At 42.5% G+C, this 20858-nt stretch overlaps 2 protein-coding genes across 2 annotated transcripts in view; one reads left to right on the top strand and one right to left on the bottom strand.

Moving 5' to 3' along the window:
- pomgnt1 (protein O-linked mannose N-acetylglucosaminyltransferase 1 (beta 1,2-)) overlaps positions 1-17748 on the top strand; it is a 35064-nt gene extending 17316 nt beyond the window's left edge. The window contains exon 22 of the mRNA XM_067513804.1: positions 16565-17748. Coding sequence (XP_067369905.1) covers positions 16565-16706 — 142 coding nt within the window. The 3' untranslated portion in view covers positions 16707-17748. The remainder of the gene's footprint in view (positions 1-16564) is intronic.
- Positions 685-16353, bottom strand: LOC137131830 (tetraspanin-1). The gene is made up of 5 exons (XM_067513628.1): positions 16060-16353; positions 12398-12607; positions 9791-9841; positions 2521-2664; positions 685-2260 (listed from the first exon to the last, which is right to left on the bottom strand). Exons 1-5 carry the CDS (start codon positions 16114-16116, stop codon positions 2168-2170), a joined length of 555 nt encoding a protein of 184 aa, XP_067369729.1. The 5' UTR covers positions 16117-16353; the 3' UTR covers positions 685-2167.
- Positions 17749-20858: the final 3110 nt, after the last annotated feature.

Here is a 20858-nt window from a genome sequence, read left to right as displayed (position 1 = left end):
AAAATCCCTTCAAGGTTTCTGCGATGCCGCCTTCGCGAGAATCGTACAGATGCCGGCACGGACGCGTAACAACATAATGCTTCAAAAAAACAATGTCCTAACATTCAAAACTGAAGAGGGAATATTGACAATGGGCCAAACCATGTGTAGGCTGACAGGAAACAATCTGTTACATAAAAGAAGGTAATGAGAAAAGGTCCAGTGTCAAGCGAAGTAATTACAGTAGGCAGCTGCGTTTGTTTAATAAGTATAATGTGATTTACAATATCCCAGCACATATTGAATTTGTGTTGTTACACTTTTGGCATCAGCTCTTTTGTGTTTCTTTTCTTCTCCTTTATTCTCTTTGTGCTCACCTTGTCTCCCTGTCATTCTCTCTCAAATTACAAATTCAAATGAGCTTTTTATTAGAATAGCTTCCTCATTAAAATTTTTTCTTGTGCAAAACCAGTTGAATAACACCTCATCTCGAGCAGCTGTAATTCAGAAGCAGCATAGCTGAACATGATTTCACCTCCTGTCTGTTGTGAGACCTTTTTATTGGTCAATATTTACTCAGCGCCGCGTCACAATGTCTGCAACCTTCAAGGGCGGGAGATGGAACGTTGAGCAGTGCACAGGACAAAAGAGCTCTGCTGCTTTTTTTTTTTTTTTTTTTTTTTTTTTTTTTTACGTGCTCGGCCTCCAGTGCAGAACAGGCTTCGTGTCACTGAATCAACAATGAAGACTGTTATGAAAAATGTACTAGTGCTGAGGTTTAGGTCACATCAGAGGACTTGTTTTAGCAATGCTGCAACAACCATATACACACACGTCACAGTCACTTTCTTCTATTACAACAAGACGATAGAGGAAGTACGTCTGAAACTTATTGGGGGGAAAAAAACGCTTCAAAGTATTTAGTGGGACCCCTCTTTTACTTAGCATGTCTTCAAGTCTCTAGATATAAGAGTAGAAGACCAAGTTTAGCATAGTTTCTCTTTTAAAAGACTGGCTCAGCATCTGGCAGCTCCATGTGGATAAGTCGATCCTTCCACTGCCCAAAGCAGCTTGATCAGGAACGACTGTCGTGAAAGGATAGAAGCCAAGAAACCACTTTTCAGACAATGTGAAAAAGCTCTCAAATATTAAACAGAAGATCAGTTGAAAATGGTGATAGTTTCAGAACTGATGGGATCATGAATGGTTTTATTCATCAGGCCCTTCATTGTGGAAAACATCTGATTGGGAACGGCCTTATTAAGACATAAAGACAGTCTAAGGCTAAAGAAGAACTCATGGAAGTTCTAAAGGAAGAAGATGGTCTCTACAAAAGAAGATGTGCTAAGGACAAAGGGAATTATGCCATGTGTTTCTCAAAGTGGTGTCCTGTACTTTTCTTTTCTTTTCTGGTTCAATCTGAAAGACCCCTAGAAATAAACATGGATTGTTATTGTAACCTTGGTAAAACAGCAAACTCATTAAGTATCACACAGAAGTGTTTACTGGCTATAAGCATTTCGTAGCAAAACTGGACATTTTCTTAGAAGGATAAAGAAAATAGGACAGTTTGAACACGAACATGAAGTTGTTCCATAGCATAAAAATTACAAAACATAACATCCGTCTGTGTCGGGCCGGTTTTTCTGAAGGACTCTCAACCTATTGTGTTGTCCAGGTGGCAGTACAGGTACATGGATACAGTCACTGATGCAATCTGAGAAAGAATACAAAGTTTGCTTGTTATGACGTTGTTATTATTAATAATATTATTACTGTATTTTTTACTTAAATCCAGGCTGACTCTTTTCTAATGCTCCTAAAACTCTGACTCCTCATCATATCTCAGAGCAAAGTTAAGTCCACTGTTATGGACAATGAAGGTGTAAACCTGCCCAGAACAGCTGAAACTACACACAAGGGATCACGAACAATTGGACCTCAGTCCTACTGACGATTTGAAGGAGTCACCAGTGCAAAAAGGAAAAAGCCAAATTAAATCAACCATGATTCAATGTTGCCAAAAAAATAAGAAGTAAAGGTGGTTGGGTGAACACGTTGATGCCCGACGTCTATGATGTTTGAGTAATTAGATTGTATTAGACTGTTCTACCTCTATCATCAGCATGAGGAGCTTTAGGTGCTTTATTGGGGATTTTCAGCAAATATAAATCGTTTCCCGCTCATGTTATTTTACCTCTAAGAGGCCAATTCCTGCTGCGACACTTCCCATGATGTTGCCGTGGTCTTTAATGATCTGCAGGATGAGCTTACAGCAGCCCTGTGGACACATTCACGCATTAACTCGCCTTATATGATGCTTTGACTCCTCCTTTAGTGCCACTAGCGATTCCAGTTTGACTGAACTAATCGACAGCACCACCAGCCTGAGCTGAAGTCATTATCAAATGTTGGCGCTCAAACAGGCTGGTTGCAGAGAAACTGTTTGTCAGGAGCATTACTGCACTAGATGGACCTTAAGACCGTTAAGGTAAAATGCTTGTGCTTAGGTTAAAAGTTGCCCGTGGTGCCTCCTCTCACCTGCACACCGCTGAGCGCCGCGTCGTCCCGGCTGCAGGTGGTACTGTTGGTCCTGCAGCAGCTGGACGGCAGGACGCCTCCGTTCTCCTTTTCAAACGTGGAGCCCACAAAGTCTGTGTAGTTGGTGAAGCCGCAGCACCTCAGCTGTCAGAGGCATGAAAACACACGCTCATCAGTTCCTCACATAATGTTTGCTTTCATAAATATATTGTAGATCTTTGCTGCTGCTTCTTAAAGTCTCAATAGACGTGTAGCTTAACAGAAACCTCACTGCTGCCTGATGATCAGAGATCAGCTTTTCATTTGAGCTGATGCTCCATTCAGAAAAGACCAGTGTTTACCGTGTTGCATTTACTGACCGTGTGCAAAGCAAGTGATTGAAAGCCATCAATAATGGAGTCTCCATCCAATCGAGTAACCATGGTGGCGTTTTTAGGATTCACAGACATAACCTTCAGCTGCAAGCGGCTTGGCTCGGGTCAATACCATGAGCAAAAACATGCTTTTTGTTCGACCCAAGGTCTGACTGCTTTTTATATTTTACAAATGTAAACCTGACCATTGTTAAATTCTTTTCATTTAGTGAAGTAAGATACAAGATGGATGCTCCCTGAGCTACCTTGAGGCTATTGGGTGCAGGTTGGCCGAGTTGACCCCACAGATACGTTTGACCAGTGTAGATTTGAGCTTCTGTTGGGTTTTCAGCTCAGTGAGGGACAAAGCAGGACATGAGGCCTCCTTCTTACAGCAGACACCCACAAAAGCCCACAGTAATTTACTGTTTGTGACCAGTCTCCTGATCCCAGTGACCAGCTCTTTGGTCTGTGGGAACCCTGATCCAACCATGTCCTTGTCCTACTTTGAAAGCACCTCTGTAATCTTGTAACCATCATATTTATAAGGATTAGAAGAAAATAAGAGCGAGTAGAAGTCAGGTCACGTCCACTGCTGCAGACTCACAGCCTCAAACAGCAACAACAGCTTATGCACAAACGAGAGCACAACTTGTGCAAGTGTGTGCACGCTGTCATTGACACTGCACAAAGGTGGCGCATGTGTCTCTGTCCATAGCATGTAGGAGCCTTTAGGGAATAAATGTAACCAATAAACCCACGTTAACTGTGCATTTTCTATACTACAATGATTCTAAACGTGTTCACTGTAACAAAAGGGGAGCGCGCGTAACTACATGCACCACAGACGAGTCGTGAGAGAGATGATGGAGAAGAGCTGATACAACTTACAGTAGCTGCAACAAGTTAAAAATGAGTGAAAAATCTGATGTTATGTGGAAAACGATCAGGTTACACAGTGGACAAAGTGCAGGACTTGACAGATACTGTACCTCTGTCATGGTGCTGTTCCAGATTTTAGTGAGCACAGCATCAGTGCCATAACTTTACCTCACTCACTTCATTCGTCTTAAACAGGGCGACTGTTGCACAGGAGGTAGAACGGTCGTCCAGCAGTGCCCCAGTTCCCAATACCCGAGTTGCTTCAGTCCCCGGCTCCTCGGGTCACATGTCAAAGTGTCCTTGAACAAGATACTGAACCCCCAACTTAGTCCCCCATCACCGTGAGTGTGAATGTGTGAATGAGAAGCAGTGTGAAGCACTTTGAGTGTTAAAAAGCAGAACATCTACCACTTGAGGTGTCTTCCCTTGCAAATAGTTGACAAAAAAATGTCTCACTTTTGTCATGTCCTCACATTCTAAAATGTCTCCCCTTTGGAAGATTTGTCTTAGTTCTTTTTCCACAAAGGCCCCATTTTTAAGTGCCCTAATTCTTTATTTTGGTAAAATAAAAGCATCCAAAATGTATCTGACAAATATGTGCCACTGTTTCTTTTTTTAAAACTGCACCTCAATTTCCCCAGAACAGTCCGACTGTGTTTTTCTGTACTTATAAAATTGTCCCCACGCACCAATGTCCACAAATGCCCACACTCCCCAAAACAGATTTCACATTGTGGAAATCTCCCCATTCTTCAAACAGGACTACACTGTCAAAAACGGTCCTTCGTTTCCAAACAGCGCGTTGCTCCACACACATTATGCAAATGAGGGAACTACATATGCAAATACACTGCGGTGAATGAGCGTAAAAGCACATCCCTCCATCGCAGAGCTTTTACTGTCAAAGTGGAGCAGTCTCACACACACACACACACACACACACACACACACACACACACACACCATGGCAGCATGAGAAAATAAAACAGTGAAGCTGATTTCATGGGCATGAAAAGTAATTCTGTGGGAGTCACCTATTCATCAGAAATTAAATAAATCTTCTCACACAAAGCACCTGGGAAATAAACAGCCCGGAGCTGGCACCTGGAAAAAATGAAAATAAATCAAAACATGACCAAACCATTACTCTCCATTCTTCTTCTTCTTTTTTTTCTCGTAAACGTGGGGACATTTACATATATATTGATGCTCCTGATGGCTTTGCTCAGACCACATTTTGGCTGATATTCATGTTTATCCAAGGTGTGGAAAAGGCAGGTTGCAGGCCAGTGAGAGTCCTTTGTTACACAGAGGTTAGTTTTCTTTCACCATCACCTCCTCCTGCTTCCTTCCCCAGTATGTTTTTTTTTTTAACATTTTGATTAATAATCCCATCGCACACAGTCAGAAAGCCATTTGATGAGGAGGGATGGTGTGTGGGTTGCTGTGTGCGCTCGTGGCCACATGCAGCTATGGGTTTTTTAGACGTGTGTGTGTGTTTTGTTTTCTTTTTCAATGCGTGCATGTAGTGTGTATGTGTGAAGGGGGGCAGGTGTACAAGATGCCCAAAGGGATGCTGGGATACATGCCATAATTAAAAGTGCCCCCCAAGAAGCTGGGAGAGCGGCTGAGATCAGGGAGGGTTATTACCAGCCAGCTAATTCATCACCGTCACTCGGCTCCGCGCTTCGCTACATCCCGTTAAACACACACTCCCTCACATGCTTACCCACTGATATGGACCCGTACACACACACACACACACACACACACACACTGGACAGGCGGGACACAGAGTGTGGACACAGAGTCTACACACAGCACAGTGAAGCAGGGGGCGATAACTCATCTGTCAATACAGCAGAGTGAACACCTTCTACACACACGGTACAAATCTTCATCTGCATGTGTTATTGACTTCTTGTTGCTGTAGGAAATTAACTCGACTGTTAATTTGGGGAATATAAATGTGAATTATTATGCACACTCAATTACGCCAGTCATCCACTGTTCAGGCCTAATAACTCTAATGCAACATTCCTCCGTGCGACCAAGAACAGTTACCGGAACTTATTGCAGTGTCAAGGGAATTAGGTGCAAGTAAGTGATTTAGAGCGAACAGAGCTGAGCAGCAAAGGAACGTGGCTCTGGGACTGATACTTTTGCAGCAGTTGAGTCTGTTTGGAGTGTGACATCTACTAGAGAATTCAACATATGCATTTTTTTTTTCTTTCTTTGAGGAAGTTATCAAACAGAATTACTCGTGTGCTCATAACTCCCTGAGCTCTTCTGGGAGTCATTCAGTCCTACTCCTCTGTGGTGTTGCTTTGTGGTCACACTTTCGTGCCCCCAAATGGTTTCAGGGTCACGTATCATAAAACACAGTCCCAGAGATGACCTGGACTGGGAGGTTTGTGCTGGGGTCATTGTGGCCTTTTTGTTCTGTTCTGTTCTGTTTCATGCATTGCTGTTTTTTTATAATCATACTGGGATCCTACATGTACAGTACTGGGAAAACCCAACTCCCGTGCTCTGTCTCAGTCACCAAACCTCACAGTGGCTCAGATCCTTATTTTCCTGCTTAAAACACATTTAAAGGATATTAAATCATCATACTCACCACAATCCCCATAGAGTTTGTTTATGCCAGTACTGAATCTTTTCCGCTCCTGTGTGGTTAGTTTCGGCCTTTGGTCTTTATTTGCTTGTTCGTTGTTACGATAGACCTCTGTTCATGACCAGAAACTATTTTAAAACGCGTCAGCCAGACATACCAGTTCAAAAAGCAGGATCCTTTAAAATGTCGTCCACGCTATTAGGAATCTGCATGTGCAGTTCACCGACCAACATACAAGGAAGTACTGAGTCGATTTGTTGCTATGTTTGTTAAAAACCTAAAGGTCAACGGTTTTGGAATAAAGAAATATGTCATCTAGTGGAGCAGCATCTGACTGATGCGTTTTTAATAGTTTCTGGACAACAACAGAGGTGCATGGCCTGAGTGAATCCATGCTGTAAACCGACAACTAACCATATGTCCCACATCTTTTTTAGACTCCTCGCTTTCACTGCTTTTGAAGCGTAACTTTTACTTAATAAAAGTCCTAAAAAGGCAATGTACACCTGCTTCCTAATAGCTTTATCTGTCTGCTGTTTGCTATCGGAGCATCGGAGGATATTTCCCTCAGGACTTGGTAAAAAGCAGATCAGAGTGGAAACAGAAATAATGTTGTGCTTACAATCACGAGGGTCAACCAGTCCGTGCTAAGGCTCCTTTATTAACAGCTATAGTAACATGAAGGTTGGTACAGCTGTGCTGCTGATCGGTGCTTGTTGGTAACATTCACACTGAACTAACATGGTAAGTTTCAGACTAGAGTAACCAACCAGTTCAGCAGAGAGATGCACAGCTCGTGATGAGGCCCTGTGAAGCCCTTTGTCTTTAACCATGTCAGCCTAAAAATATTGATTAGTGCAATTTTAAAGCAGAAGTAATTGGAGTTAATCATCTAAATTGCCAGTGAAATATTAAAACCCGAGGGTGTATTGGATTATATATTAAGAGTGAATTCCTTTGCTGCACGCACATGTAGTCACCATTTCTTTAAATGCCACATGGCATCTGTTTGGTTAATTCACTGTGTGCAAGTCTGCATCAGCCCCTGTAATAAATCCTCGCCCCGGTCACTTCTGAATCACTTGGGAGAGAAAGAACAACCATGACCACTGGCGGCCTCTCATAATACCTGCTGAAATTGCTTATTAAATCTCAGTTATTCCGACCATCTGAAGGTTATTGGCTCTTTGGTTAGATGAGCTGCAGAGGTCGGGCGACCATAAGGTAGATTTATGCTGCAGGTAAGTAGATGAGACTAGATCAAGGCTTTATTTATGGTCTCCCTTCATTGTCTGCGTGTCATGCTCTCACTTATTGACACAGGCAGTTATATAAATATAAATATAACTAAAATGCATATTAGGTGTATAGTGACCATATTCATTATTCTAATGCCGTTGTGTTTGCTGAGTCTTATCAAAAGCAGGGGACGAACATCCACTGTCACACACTCATATCCGTGATGGACCTGACAATGTCCTTTGTGTTTGTAATGAGCAGATGATGCTGAAGCCAACAGATTGACTCTAAGCGATATCTAAGCGATATCTGAGATCTCTTCTGAGTTATGTCTCGCATTTCGCTGAGCTTCAAACTACAGATCAGACCTCGCTGTCGTGTCCACGTGCCGTTTACACATTGTTCGCCTTAGTTATCTCTGCTTTTTGTAAATGACAGGGAAGAGACGGCCCCGATTTATTTCAGCCAGACCACCTGAGCACCATTGGCCGAGAGAGAGACAGCAAACAAACTCTGCAATAAATGTCAACTAATTATTTGTACTTTGTTTTCCTGACCCATGCAAAGAAACATTAGTGCAGTGAAAATGTCTTGGTAACCAAAAATAATTTATTTCTGCAAATGAGAAATAAAACGTAAATATAATATATCACTAGAATGTCATATAAAGTAGTCTAACATAAAATAAATGTAATTAATCCCTCAAAAACAGTTTTTGCTTCAACCAGTAAACAGATGTTTCCCTGATGTAACTTTTCTCAGGTTGCTCTGACCTTTGTAAAGTCAGCCACTTCTGTTGCTCGTGCAGCAATTAAGCTTTGTTTCTGCAACTATAATAATGCATCATTATACTGAGATGAGGTATTGGAAGTTGCAGGATGAAAAATTAGCCTTTAGAGTTGGTCTATGTTGGCTACAAATGGCCACATCTCCTACAAATTATGCTGACGTGCAAATAAACCACAACCGTTTTCTAATGCAACCTGTTTTTCAGTGAATCAAGTCAAGTTACCTATAAAAACACCTGTTTTAAAGTCTTTAATCTCTTCATTCCTATAATGTTGTTGGATCTACAATGGCTTTTATTTTAAATAAAAATAGCACCAAAAGCACTAAAATATTGATATAACCTGCATCATTCTTATTGGTCCAAACCTGGTTCCAACAATACGCATTTTGCACATTTCATTCAGACAATCAGATGCTGCTAGTGTGTCAGCACAGATGAAAAGCTGTCAACGAAGGTCCAGTAAACTCATTTCTTTGTCATTTTTTTTCTATCCACACCCCCAGATTTTTATCCTTTTATAAGTTTAGATCCAGCTGACGTTGACTCAAGTGACCTAAGATTTTTTGCAGGTCTTTCTCACACATAATGACGCCTGTCACACCAGATGCATCGTACAGACAGTAGGACCACAGTAGTAGTCAAGGTGCAGTAAAATGTGTAAACACGTGACAGTGTTTAGGAATCAATGTTGGGTGAAAAACCAAAGCTTAACAAAATGTTCATTGTCTGTGAGTCATTAGAACAATCAGCCAGTGCTGCTGCTGTCGGTCTCGGGTGTGTTTTGCAGCGTGTGGAGGCAGCTCCAGCAGCTGGTTCACTAACAACAGAAACACAAACAAATGAAAATCCCAGAGCGTCGCCTCCATTCAGCAGCTCCGCGCTGCAGATGGATCTGGGTTAGATTGCCTCTCCAGCTCCTTGGAACCTGATATATCCTCTGACTCAATAATACCTCAACTTTCCATTTTCTTTATTAAGATCCCCGTCTTCAACGTCCTCCTTTTACACCTCATTTGGAGTCTTTGTAATTATTTTACATGGCACTAAATTGAAATGGGGCATGTGTGTGAGAGAGAGGGGGGCACATATGTAAATAGGCTGCTCTGCATATAAAATGCTTTAGCTTTAATATTCCACGGTAATAAATTACTCAAAGGGAGAGACAGCACACACAGCCCCGGGCTGTCCCAGTCTCATTAAGTAGCCGAATGTAGTGAGCTGGGCATAACAGCAGTAATTCAATGAGGGCTGGCGCCAAAATGGAGGGTTTACATGGAGATAAAATTCATGTGAGTGTGGGAGGAGAATAATATGGAGACAAAGGAAACAGAGTGAAAAGGACGAGGAAAAAAAAGAGGTGACTTAAAAATGAAGAGCAGGCCGAGCAACGACTGCTGCTGCCACTTCAGCGAAGAACATGATGAGAATGATGGAGGAGAACTGCAAGGAGCGAAGAGCAGGGGATGAAGTGTCTAATAATGTGCAGCACACAATAATCCTTTGGTTGTTTTAGCTTTCGAATACTTCAAAATTATGTCACTAAAAATGTTTATAGTATGTTACACTGAGCTCTTGAAAACACACAGACAGTAGGTTTCCATCCTGTCATGGAACAGACTCGGGAGATGGTTTCGCACCACTGCTCACACTAAACCGAGCAAACGTAGCTTTGGTCAGGGTTGGTTTGTATTAGGTACATTATACATACTGTTGTAGAAAAGTCACCTGTTCTTCTGTGGCTTTATAATCTTCACCATAGCCCCTAATCGTCCCCCCATGCTAACACATTAACTAGCTGTTTTTAGCTGCTTCCACTGTGGTGACCCCTGAAGGCACAAGCTGAAAGCCGTTGATCTAGTTGTATTTTGCGGGACAGTTTTGCTCGTATGTATAACTTTTATACAATAACTAGAATTACCAGGGTCCTTTGCCTCCATGAACCAGTCAAGTTGCCGTTTACATGTGTATCTATCCGGATTCATCCGTGAGTCTAAGTAGACGTTTGTGTCAGAGGTGCTGAATTTGCCTCCAGAATTGTAGCAATGACGAGAATGCGATGGAAGTGGATTCACCTTGTGACCTCGAAAATCGGTTCATGCTTGAGTCCTGGTGGATACTTGTGTGAAAAATCCAAGAAATTTCCTCAATGCAATTCTCTGATATTGTGTTCACAAAAATGGGACAGATGTGCGTCATCTGCAAGTGAAGGCTTGTTTCTAATCATTAAAAAAGCCTTAAGATAATCCTGTGATATTGTGTTCATAAGGATGAACAGACATGGGCCCTCTGTGATCTTGACCTTTGACTTCTGACCAGTCAGTTCATCCTTCACTCCACATTAACGCTTTTTTCCAGTCAGTGGTCAATTGAATGTACCTTTCTGCAGTTAAAGAAGGTGAACATCAGCGTCTCACACACAGTGAAGGTGAGTTCAGGATGTCGCCTGCTCTCTCCTTTGAAAGGCTGGTGCTTTGTTGGTGCCCAGCGTGGTTCTGTTTGTTAAAGGACAAAGGTTTCACAGCGTCCATCCCTCACTTTGCTACTGATTTGCTTATTTGATACCACGTTTTTTGTTTTTTTTTTGAGTTTTTGTTTTGTAGTGGTTACTGTGTGGACCTCCCTTCTTTGTTAGGCTTTCCACAAGTCATAACGCTGAAATCAATGAGCTTAGGCAAAACTAAAGTCATGTTAGAAAAAGTACAACTAAAGTCTTAAATCATCAGCAGCATTTAAACTGTTGATGACTGTTGGTGACGATCGTCTCTAGATGTATGCAGCTCCTCTCACAGGTTGACCTTTGCATAAAAGGCCATCTCAAAGCTTCTGGAGCCATATTTGTTTTTCTCAGCTACTCACAGTCATAAAGCGTAACACGAAGCAGCTAACTATCTGATGACTGTCATCTCCAACATGTCGGAATATCTGGAGTCCTCTTGCACAGCTGTTGTTCTGACGTACAAATCACAGACGGTCCATAAAGCTCGGCTGATTACTCACAGGGACAATAAGAGGACACAGCCTGAATAATGTCTTCTGTCAACTCATCTATTCTTTATGTTCCGTCCGTTGCGACTGTTTGGCATGTGAGCCAGATCTGAACTCAGTCCCGCACTGTCGCTCGCAGGATCTGCTGCACAGTCATCATTCAAGTCAATGGGAGATGTGGACATGATGGGGAGTCTAGGGGGGGAAATGTGCTGACTGTGCTCCTCGTTAGATTCACTGCAGCGGACTGAGGGGTAGTTAGCTCGATCACGAATGAGCGTTATAATGTACAAGTGCTGTTCGGGGGCTGGTGCTGTTGCTGATATGGCTGCAGCAGATGTGAATATCAGCTGTGCTTCAGATGTGCCAGATACAAACGCAAAGGACGGGTGACACTGTGCAGCAGCTCGGTGCGACAGCACCTCATACATTATTAGTTATAGTTAGTTATAGTTTGATTCTTACTGGGAGACACCGAGTGAGGCATCCACATTATAATGGATGGATCCCAATTGTCTAATTATGTACAGCAGGTTGATCAAAGCTTGTTTTATGAAAACGCTGGGTTTCCCAGTCTGTCAGAGGGCTGACAGGATTTGGACCCGTGCAGACACAAAGGAAACATACAAAGTTTGCTGGCAGGTCTGAACATTCTTGCTGTGACCTGAGGCTGCTAACCACTGCACCACAGGCAAAATAGTGTATGTGCCACAAAAGTCTGAGCTAAAAGAGGTTGAAAGGCTGAATAATGCTGCAGAGTTGAAACGTCTCTGATCTCTACAAACATCTGCTTCGACTTTACACATCAACTCATTTAATCCAGTGTTAATGCAAATGTACAAGTGGAGTATTAATTGTTTCATATTAGTTGGTTATTAGTTTCCACTTAATGACATGACTTCTTTTTTTTTTTTTACAAAATTGAATATTTTTTGTTACTACAGCGTGTTTTTGTTTCCATTATATCACAATTGATCCCTTCATGCTCTGAACAAACTTTCATATGTTTACCGTTAGCAGCAGACACCTGCTTTCCTTGTGGGCTCCACAGAAGCCCAGTAGCCCCAACAGCACCAGCAGCAGGGCCCCAATAGCAATGCAGAAGAAGCCCACGTTTATGAACTGCACACTTTGACTGGAGAACGGCCCCAGCAGCTGCAGCAAGGAGCTCCGATTCACACCGACCACGGTCCCGACGGCCATCAGGGTCATGCCGCACAGCTGCAGGAGGATCCAGAGAAACATGGTCAACATGCATGTGTGCAGCAAACTCTGCATGAGGGACACTGAGCAGTTTGTCTTCCGGAAGACGCAATCAGCTCTTAACTGCGCAGAGTCAACATCAATCACCTGTTTGCTTGGCTGTAGATCAACTCAGCTCCTCTTGAGCAGGTAATAGGTTTTGGAAATACGAGGCCATCTTACATCACAGAGCCTCTCTCACTATTACCTCTAAGTGACATCGTGACACTTGAATATTGGCCCCTGCATTCAGGGAGGAGGGTTTCTCCTGTGAGAGTAGGAGAGGTGCCGCCTCAGGCGTCCCATTATGTGTCAAGATGGAGCAACAACAACTCTTTTAACTCTCTGAATTAAATGATTGCCCTTTTCCATGATCACATTTATCTCCCCGCTCATGCCACACGAGCATAATGGACACAATTCCATTCGGTGTTACCGTTTTGTGCCGGTGGCTAAAGCCAGCTCTGGGTTTTCAGCTCTGCTGCTAAAATCAGAGCCTCCAGAATCTGCCTCATCAACACCACTGATCTGAGGCCACAGGTCAGGCTGGTTGTACTGGGCAGCTTTCGAGTATGAATGTCAGTAAGTGTGTAACTGGGATCCGAGAAAGGCCAGCTTCAGCTTTACAGTCTGACAAGACTTGCTGTGCCAGAGAAAGCTACTCTGCGTGTCCTACCTTCCCCCGTCCTGAGCATGTTTACATCGTTACCATGCGACTTCACAGGACTGGAGGTCTGTGCTTAGGAACAGGCAGCGATCCTGCTCCATGCATACTGTACCTTCATGGAGATGAGCAATTAGACCAGTCAAACGACCTGGACTTTGAGGGTCAGTGTGGTACAGATTGCCTAACATGGATATGTGCTTAAACAGGTAGAATATCATTTATATTTTCACACTGATTTGCTTTTGACAGTTTACCCACCGTTACCCGACTCTTCTTATTTTTTCACTGACTCACTTACATGTTGTTGAAAGTCCTGATCGTATTTCATTCTGTCTATATTATAAAAAAGTGTCAAACAAAGAGACGCTGACATTTAAGTCTTCATCAGGTTACAGAAGCACTGATTAGTGCTTGAAATAGGACATTGTATTGAATAAAATACAAGTCATGAAAGACTTTCTATGTACTGTAGATAAATTCTTTACAGCTGCCCGCTTTGTGCAAGTTTGAAGAATTTTTTAGGTCTAAAACCGTTTAAATGTCCCATCATGTCCAGTCATTTCGATTTCGCCGTTGTTTTAATTGGTGTTAAGCTGCAGCTGCTGATGTTCAGCAGCAACACTGTGATCGCTACAATAAAAGCAAGACTGAGTGCAGACCTTAAAAACAGGGAGACATCTTGCTTAATTAGAAACCAATGTTAGTGAGAGCATTAGCATGAAAGGCCTGTCTCCAACATAAACCTGTTTTAAATAAAGGGGGTTCTGCATGTGAGGTAATTAAAAGCCCCTTCTCTGAGCCCCTTCCTCATCTTTTCAGCAGCTCGTTCTCTACAATAAAAAAGTGAACAGTTGTTATTCACGAAGAAGCTCAGGTGCATTTATTGAAGTTTAACGTCACAGAACTGGTACAAGCTGCTTGTAACTCCACAGTGTGGAAGTCACATCCTCTCACTTCGCCTCTGACCCACTTTCCTTTTCCACCCTTTCACCTCCTGCCCGGCTCATACTGGGTCATTTCTTCTTCTTCTTGCCTCCTTTGCAGAGGTTTGAAACCTTATAGTGTCTGACAGGCTCCATCAGACTATTTGCAGCCTGGGAGCTCCTCTCTTCTCCCCATTATCCCCCGACACTCCACAGCTCCTGTCAGACACTGACGTCTCCCATGTGCAAATCATCTCTCACTTCTTTTCTTTATCTCTTTCCTTCTGCTCTCATCTTTTTGCTACCCTCCTCTTCAGTCTTCCTTTGTTTAGCCTCCTCCTCACCTTTCACTTCTGCCTTTCTTTTTCCATTTTTGAACCTGTTCAGTGCCATCAACGTGCACTTAGATAAATTTTATACAAAAAGCTCCAAATCTGCCTCCATCATAATAAGTATAATTAAAGTTGGCACACTGTCTGTTTTTTCCATTTGACTAACCTCTACGATGTTGTGCCATATACAGGTGTCAGCATCCACATTTAAATGGGTGGAGGTGGAAGCAGTGTCTACGGAGGTGGTTATGTAACCTTTTAGGTTAGAGAAGGGGAAATGATGGAGAAAAATGCACAGGAAGCTAAATAAGAAAAGAGCCAAGTGAAATAGAAGTGGCCACTTTGAAAGACCTGAAATCAGCAAGATGTCAGTTGAGCATTAACTCATATTTCTGGCACCAGACAGTGTAATTAAGTCCCAGTCCACCAACAGTGATGTGCCCACACAGAGCACGTATCACTTCCTGTGCTTTTAGAGCACTTTGATTGTCTCACAGCAGAGTGCAGACGCTCACTCTGTGCCAGAAGTCTCACTTTCTTGTACATTAGAAATCATTGTACTTTAGAAATAACGAGGTAACATGGGATTCGTATTTAGGCGATGCCGTGTTAATAGTGACAGAACAGAGTAATAACTATGGGGGAATATTTCTGTGATGTAACATGATTATTATGTTGATGACAATCACCAAGCAGGTAACAGGGTGGTTGATGGTTTAGCACGACACAGGACTTTCCCACCGGAGACCAGGATTCCAGTGCCAGATGTTGTTTGCTTTAATGACGATCATTGACAATTGTTGTAAGTTGAATTATACCAACTCATCCTAATATTGTTTGGAACTTTGGGAATCTTCTAAACCAACATTGACCTGTCTTGTAAACATAAATGTGCTAAGCCAGCATCTTTGTTACTCTTTCGATGAGATGATAAAGTTGCATCACTGAGCTGCAGAGTCTGAGATGTTTGAGCAGTATTAAATCACAGGCGTCTTCATGAGCGAAAGAGAATCACTTCATCATTCTGCTCTGCTCACATTTCAAAGAGACATCATAATCAGTGGCCTGTGGCGGCTTTTGGAGCTGCAGCAGCAGGTTTACCAGACAGCAACGCTCAGGCAGAAATGGGAAATGTGTTGAAAATGACTCGGGGAGCTCAGGTGGGCTTAAATTGGCGGGAGAATTCAGCTTCCCTCTTTCAAAGTTTCTCTCCATTTCCCAGTTAGTTACCAACATTAAGTCAAACACACCGGTGCTAAAATTAGAACGTTTGAAGTTAATGAGCTGGAAATTTGCTACGATGGGCAGAAAATGGAGGTGAAAGGAGCATCATCTGTTTGCACTGAGGAGCAGGATGAAATGATTTTCTATCCGTTACATTGTATTATGGTTTGTTTTCTACTTCACAGGCGACTTTTCATGTAAATATTTCACACAGCAAATGAACCCACATCCCCAAGCTCTTCCTTATCATATTTGAGGGCATAATCAAAGTGGAAACATACTCACAAAGATAAGCAAGTTGAACATGACCATCATCAATGTGACGAATGTGAAGCAGCCCATTTTAATCTGTAATAACGGCAGAAGATAAATTATAGCATTTCTTCTTTCATCAGCCGGGAGCTTCTATCTCTCTCACGCACACACACACACACACACATAACATACACAGGGATACCAAGTCTGTGTAGCCAATCTTCACATGCAAGCTATGCTATTACATTCAGCCCACATCCTGTGAAATTACGGGGAAAATTACATTCCTAACAATGAGTCTAAATGATAACACACAGCTGTGAAAAACAGCAACGATATCTGTTAATGGCAGATCTATAGAAGCCGGGGAAGGGAAATTGGAAAAGAGAAAGTAAAGTGTTGATATGTTGCAGAGTCATTTAGGCTGAGAACTCTTACCGTTTATATCCAGAGCAGATTTAAATACGTTTGACTGTTTCCTGGTGATCTGAAGTAACTGCAGTGATGACTGTATCAATTTGTCCACACACTACAGAAATGTCATAAGAGCTTTTCCTGAGGCTGGCAGGTGGAGCGAGACGAGGACTGGGTGTGGTCCTGGAGGACCCAGCTTGACTGCAGGTGAATTTAAGGTACAGGTGTTGAGCACCTTGAATGACTCTGACCCCCGCAGGTAAAGAACCATATGAGGAGTTAGAGCTGGATTATGAGCTGGTGTTACCTCACAATCCAGGGCAGATTGAGGGAAAGTAGATTTGTAAAATGAGTAAAACCCTGAATCTTGTCAGTAATAAAATGTGCATTATTACTAGCTGCTTCTTCCTCTTTTCCTTTGGGCTGTTCCCTTTCAGGTGTCTCCACAGCAAATCATGTGCCTCCATCTAACTCTGTCCTCTGCATCCTCTAAACTCACACCAACTAACTTCATGTCCTCCCTCACTACATCCATAAATCTCCTCTTTGCTCTTCCTCTAGACCTCCTGCCTGGCAGCTCCAACCTCAGCATCCTTCTACTGATATATTCAAAGTCTGCAATCTTAATATCAGTGTAGTGAACAGTCAGGTGACAAGTGTGTTCACATAATGAGATGCTAATATGCTAATGTTAGCATGTTGTGATGCAGGAAGAGTGTAAATGTGTGAGGATGAGCTTTGTTATGTGTGACCACAAAACTTTTGTAGCTAGAGATTTTATGACCCACAAATTGCATTTTTTTCTTTACTTCAGCTCACTAGAAATAAACGTATAAATATCCTAGACAACAAATTTAACTTCTACAGTTAATATGTAAAGAATTATATTTTGCTTTGTTTAGTTTTTTCAGATTATTTCATTTATTCTCTGCAGCTGTAAATTTAAATAAACTACAGTTTATTACTACAAACCGAATTTGACTTTCGGATATCTGACGACATACACAGAAGCAACTTCGTCTGGACTTGCACCAGACTGTGTTACTGCTCTGTGGCTCTGCTGCTGCTTTCTGCTGTCGATCCCATTGTTCATCTGTCTTCCCTTTGTTCCTGAACGCTGCAATGGCCAACGCTGACCACCAGAGGGGAGTAGGGAACTTCAGAGAGGGCTGTCAAAGCCTCTTTTCTATTCATTGCTCTGCACCTTCACCTGGTGATTACTGTTTTCCTGAGTAGAGGAATGTGCTCTCCTTTGTCCTGAAACAAGAGAAAGAGAAGAGAATATTACTTGTAATCACAACTGTAATGCAACATGATGCATCTAATTTTAGTTATGCTGAAAATCCAATCAGCTGTACATCATCTAAATAAAGCTCAAATTAAATGTTTGATTCCTCGTGTTGCTGCTGAGAGTTTTTCTCAGGCCTTACTTATACAGCTGCATGACATTACAGGATGCTCCGTTTCCTTTTGAGATGCTACTCGAGTGAAGCCCATTTTCTCCGAGCTGCAGGCAAGAGAAAAAAACACTGAGAAATGGCTGGAGCCCTCAGCCAGAGCCTCCTCGTAGGAGAGTTGAGCCCACATCATCTAAAGCCTTTCCGAGTAATATTCCTTTAATGGCCTTATTGTGAGTTATGACAATCTCACCCACACCATCATTAAGCCACCAGTCCTTAATCTCTGCGAGAGGAGCCACCTGTCAGGGTTTGTTAACCATTAAACCGTTAATAATGTCTGCACAGGTCCACGCACTCACGCGCTCCGCGGCTGAGGCACGTGAAGAAGAAATGATTAGGCAGGTGCTTTTTAATCACAGCTGACAAAAGTGGTGACGGGGCCACCGAGATCTGGAGTGAGATGGAGAAGGTAGAAAACACAGGTCCTTTAATGAGGTCAGTTAGGTGGAGTAGTACCAGGGGCCCTGCAGGGCAGCGGCTGCACTTATCCATGCACTGCTGCTGGGCTGCGGCCGCCACATGTAGACTCTGCAAATCCCACGTGGACACTGATTCCTTTAACTTGATTTTAAGCTTCATATAATATCGTCCTGTACATGCTGAGCAGCTGTAATGGATTAGAATGCTCATTAAAAGCTTGGTGGGGTTTCTGGGAATCAAGTTAATCGGTGTGGAAATAAGGAAGTCACACCGCACATACAATTTGTTGTTGACTCATGGAAATCTCCATAAACCCCATGTTGTCTATTGAGCAACATATGTTTGAAACTCTCCCAGTTTTTTGTTAAATCCATTTTTTTTTTTACAATTAATAATCAGTAAAATCTTGGTGTTATGATAACAGATATCAGCTACAGAATCGCTGGATTTAAACACAAACAGATTCCTGCCTTATTTCAATAGATTGGATATGGATTATGTATAATGTACAGTATCGCTGTAATTTCTAGTAGACAGGGTTGTTTAATTATGTACAGGATGCAGGAAGTCATTTGAGTGGAAATAAAAGCAGGGAGGGGTCCAATTCCGAATTTGGAGGAAGGACTTAGTTTGAGAGCAGAACTGACTGATATGATAAATGATGAACAATGAATCAATTCAACAGTTCATCTAAGGTTTTCTCCTGGTCGGTGCAGACGGTTAGAAAACATGAGTGTTTTTCTGAGTTACTTCCTAAAGAGGACAGTGATGATACAGTGCTGCTGTGTGTGTGTGTGTGTGAGACATTTTCTGAATTGGCCTGCAGAGTTCATGACCCCCATGAACTACAAACCACCAGCAAGAGGCCTCCTGACTTTGGATTGCCATACATAGCCTGTGGTTATACTGTGAGTTGCAAAGGTCTGATGATGATCATGATGAGGGTGATGATGATGATGATGTATGCCTGCACCTATCTCGACCTCCGCTGTCTGCCTCCCCGCGGGGAAGGATGTGTCTCTAATCTCTATCGTGTCGTCCTCGGTCAACAAAAGGAAGGAAACTATGAGCTGATGAATTGTCCAATAATTCCTTTTGTTCTCACAATAACAATGGCTGCTCCCAATCTTTATGAACCACCTAATTATTTCCACATGGCAAACGATATTGAGGGACTTCATATAAATGAGCACAGCAGTCGCTCCATTATTGTTCATGATCCATTATTTCGACGTTACAAATTGATCGCTTCTTTCAAGTGAGGGATGAAATTTGGAGTTGAATTTTAACACTGTCGGCACGGAAAGTGGTACCTCTGTGACCTCCATTGTGTCCTCTGCTCTTTAATTTATCTCACACACACACACACACACACACACATAAGCATCGCATAGTAATTCACAGCAATCCATTAGACCGCAGGAGGTCCGCGGTCTATAAATCAAAACTAAAGGGCTGGCTAATTGACTCGCACACAAAGGATCTGGATGGCTATGAAAAGGACGGCAAGAAATAGGAGGCGGGGGAGAGGAGAGGAAAATCACAAGATGAGGAGGAAGGGGTTAATGGCAAAAAAGTGGAGGAAGAGGAGCAGCAGTGGTTAATCCCAGCCTTTGACCCGTCTGCCTCTTTTGTTCTATGACTGATGGCATTCAGTGATGACACACATTACTTATGAGCCCCTGTGGCCACGAGCTCCATCCCACCACCTATAGGGGCCTCGTGCAGCCGCAGCGTATAGGGGCCGAGTCTCGCAGGGCTCTTAGTGTCACTGCTAATTAGCTAAAAGCGGCCATTTGTATGCAGCTTCTCTGTCTCTTTATCTCGGGCTTTTATGCTCCATCTCTGCCTCTCTCCGTTCCGTCCTCTCTCCCTGTTATCAGGCCATTTCCTCCTCGACTTTATCTCAATTTGTCTCTGTAATTGTATCTGGTCTAATGAGTTGGCTCTAACAGATTAGAGTTCACAAACTTTCATTTCCTCGTCCGTAGTGACTCTGCAAATACAATAAACGTGTTACTGGTTTCCTTACAGGGGAATTTAACATTAATCCACACTTGAAATGTTGTCCTCTTTCTTTCCTTTGATGCTGACTGTGTGTCTGAGGTTAAAGGTCTTTCAGCTTCACTCAGGTCTTGCTCGTGTTTAAGGCCTGACCTGAGACAAACTAGGCCAACTTTAGTATAACATATCATTTTGTGTAGTTCACGATATTATAGATATTTGAGGGTGTTCACTTCTATAATGCATACGAATTGTCGAACTGTTTATTTGATCGTGTTTTCCTACCAGGCTAATAGGAGACTTCAGTGCAGCCCTTCATGCTGCACAGAAAGCCTTTAGAAAATGCACTTAAGTAGGTAAATGCAGTTTAAAAGTTTGATAAGTAACAGTTAAGTAAGTAAATACAATTGTTTATTGTATCAAGATTTGCATGACTGTAATGTTACATCTGATCTATGCAATGATCCGTCACCTGTTTGTTTGCTAGAGGCCCTTTGCCCTATAGCCACAGCATTGGTTGCTTAGTTTTAT

Source organism: Channa argus, chromosome 8 (genome assembly GCF_033026475.1).
Source record: "Channa argus isolate prfri chromosome 8, Channa argus male v1.0, whole genome shotgun sequence".
Taxonomy (NCBI): Eukaryota; Metazoa; Chordata; class Actinopteri; order Anabantiformes; family Channidae; genus Channa; species Channa argus.
Note: the sequence above shows the minus strand (reverse complement) of the source record. Positions and strands in the feature narration are given on the sequence as shown.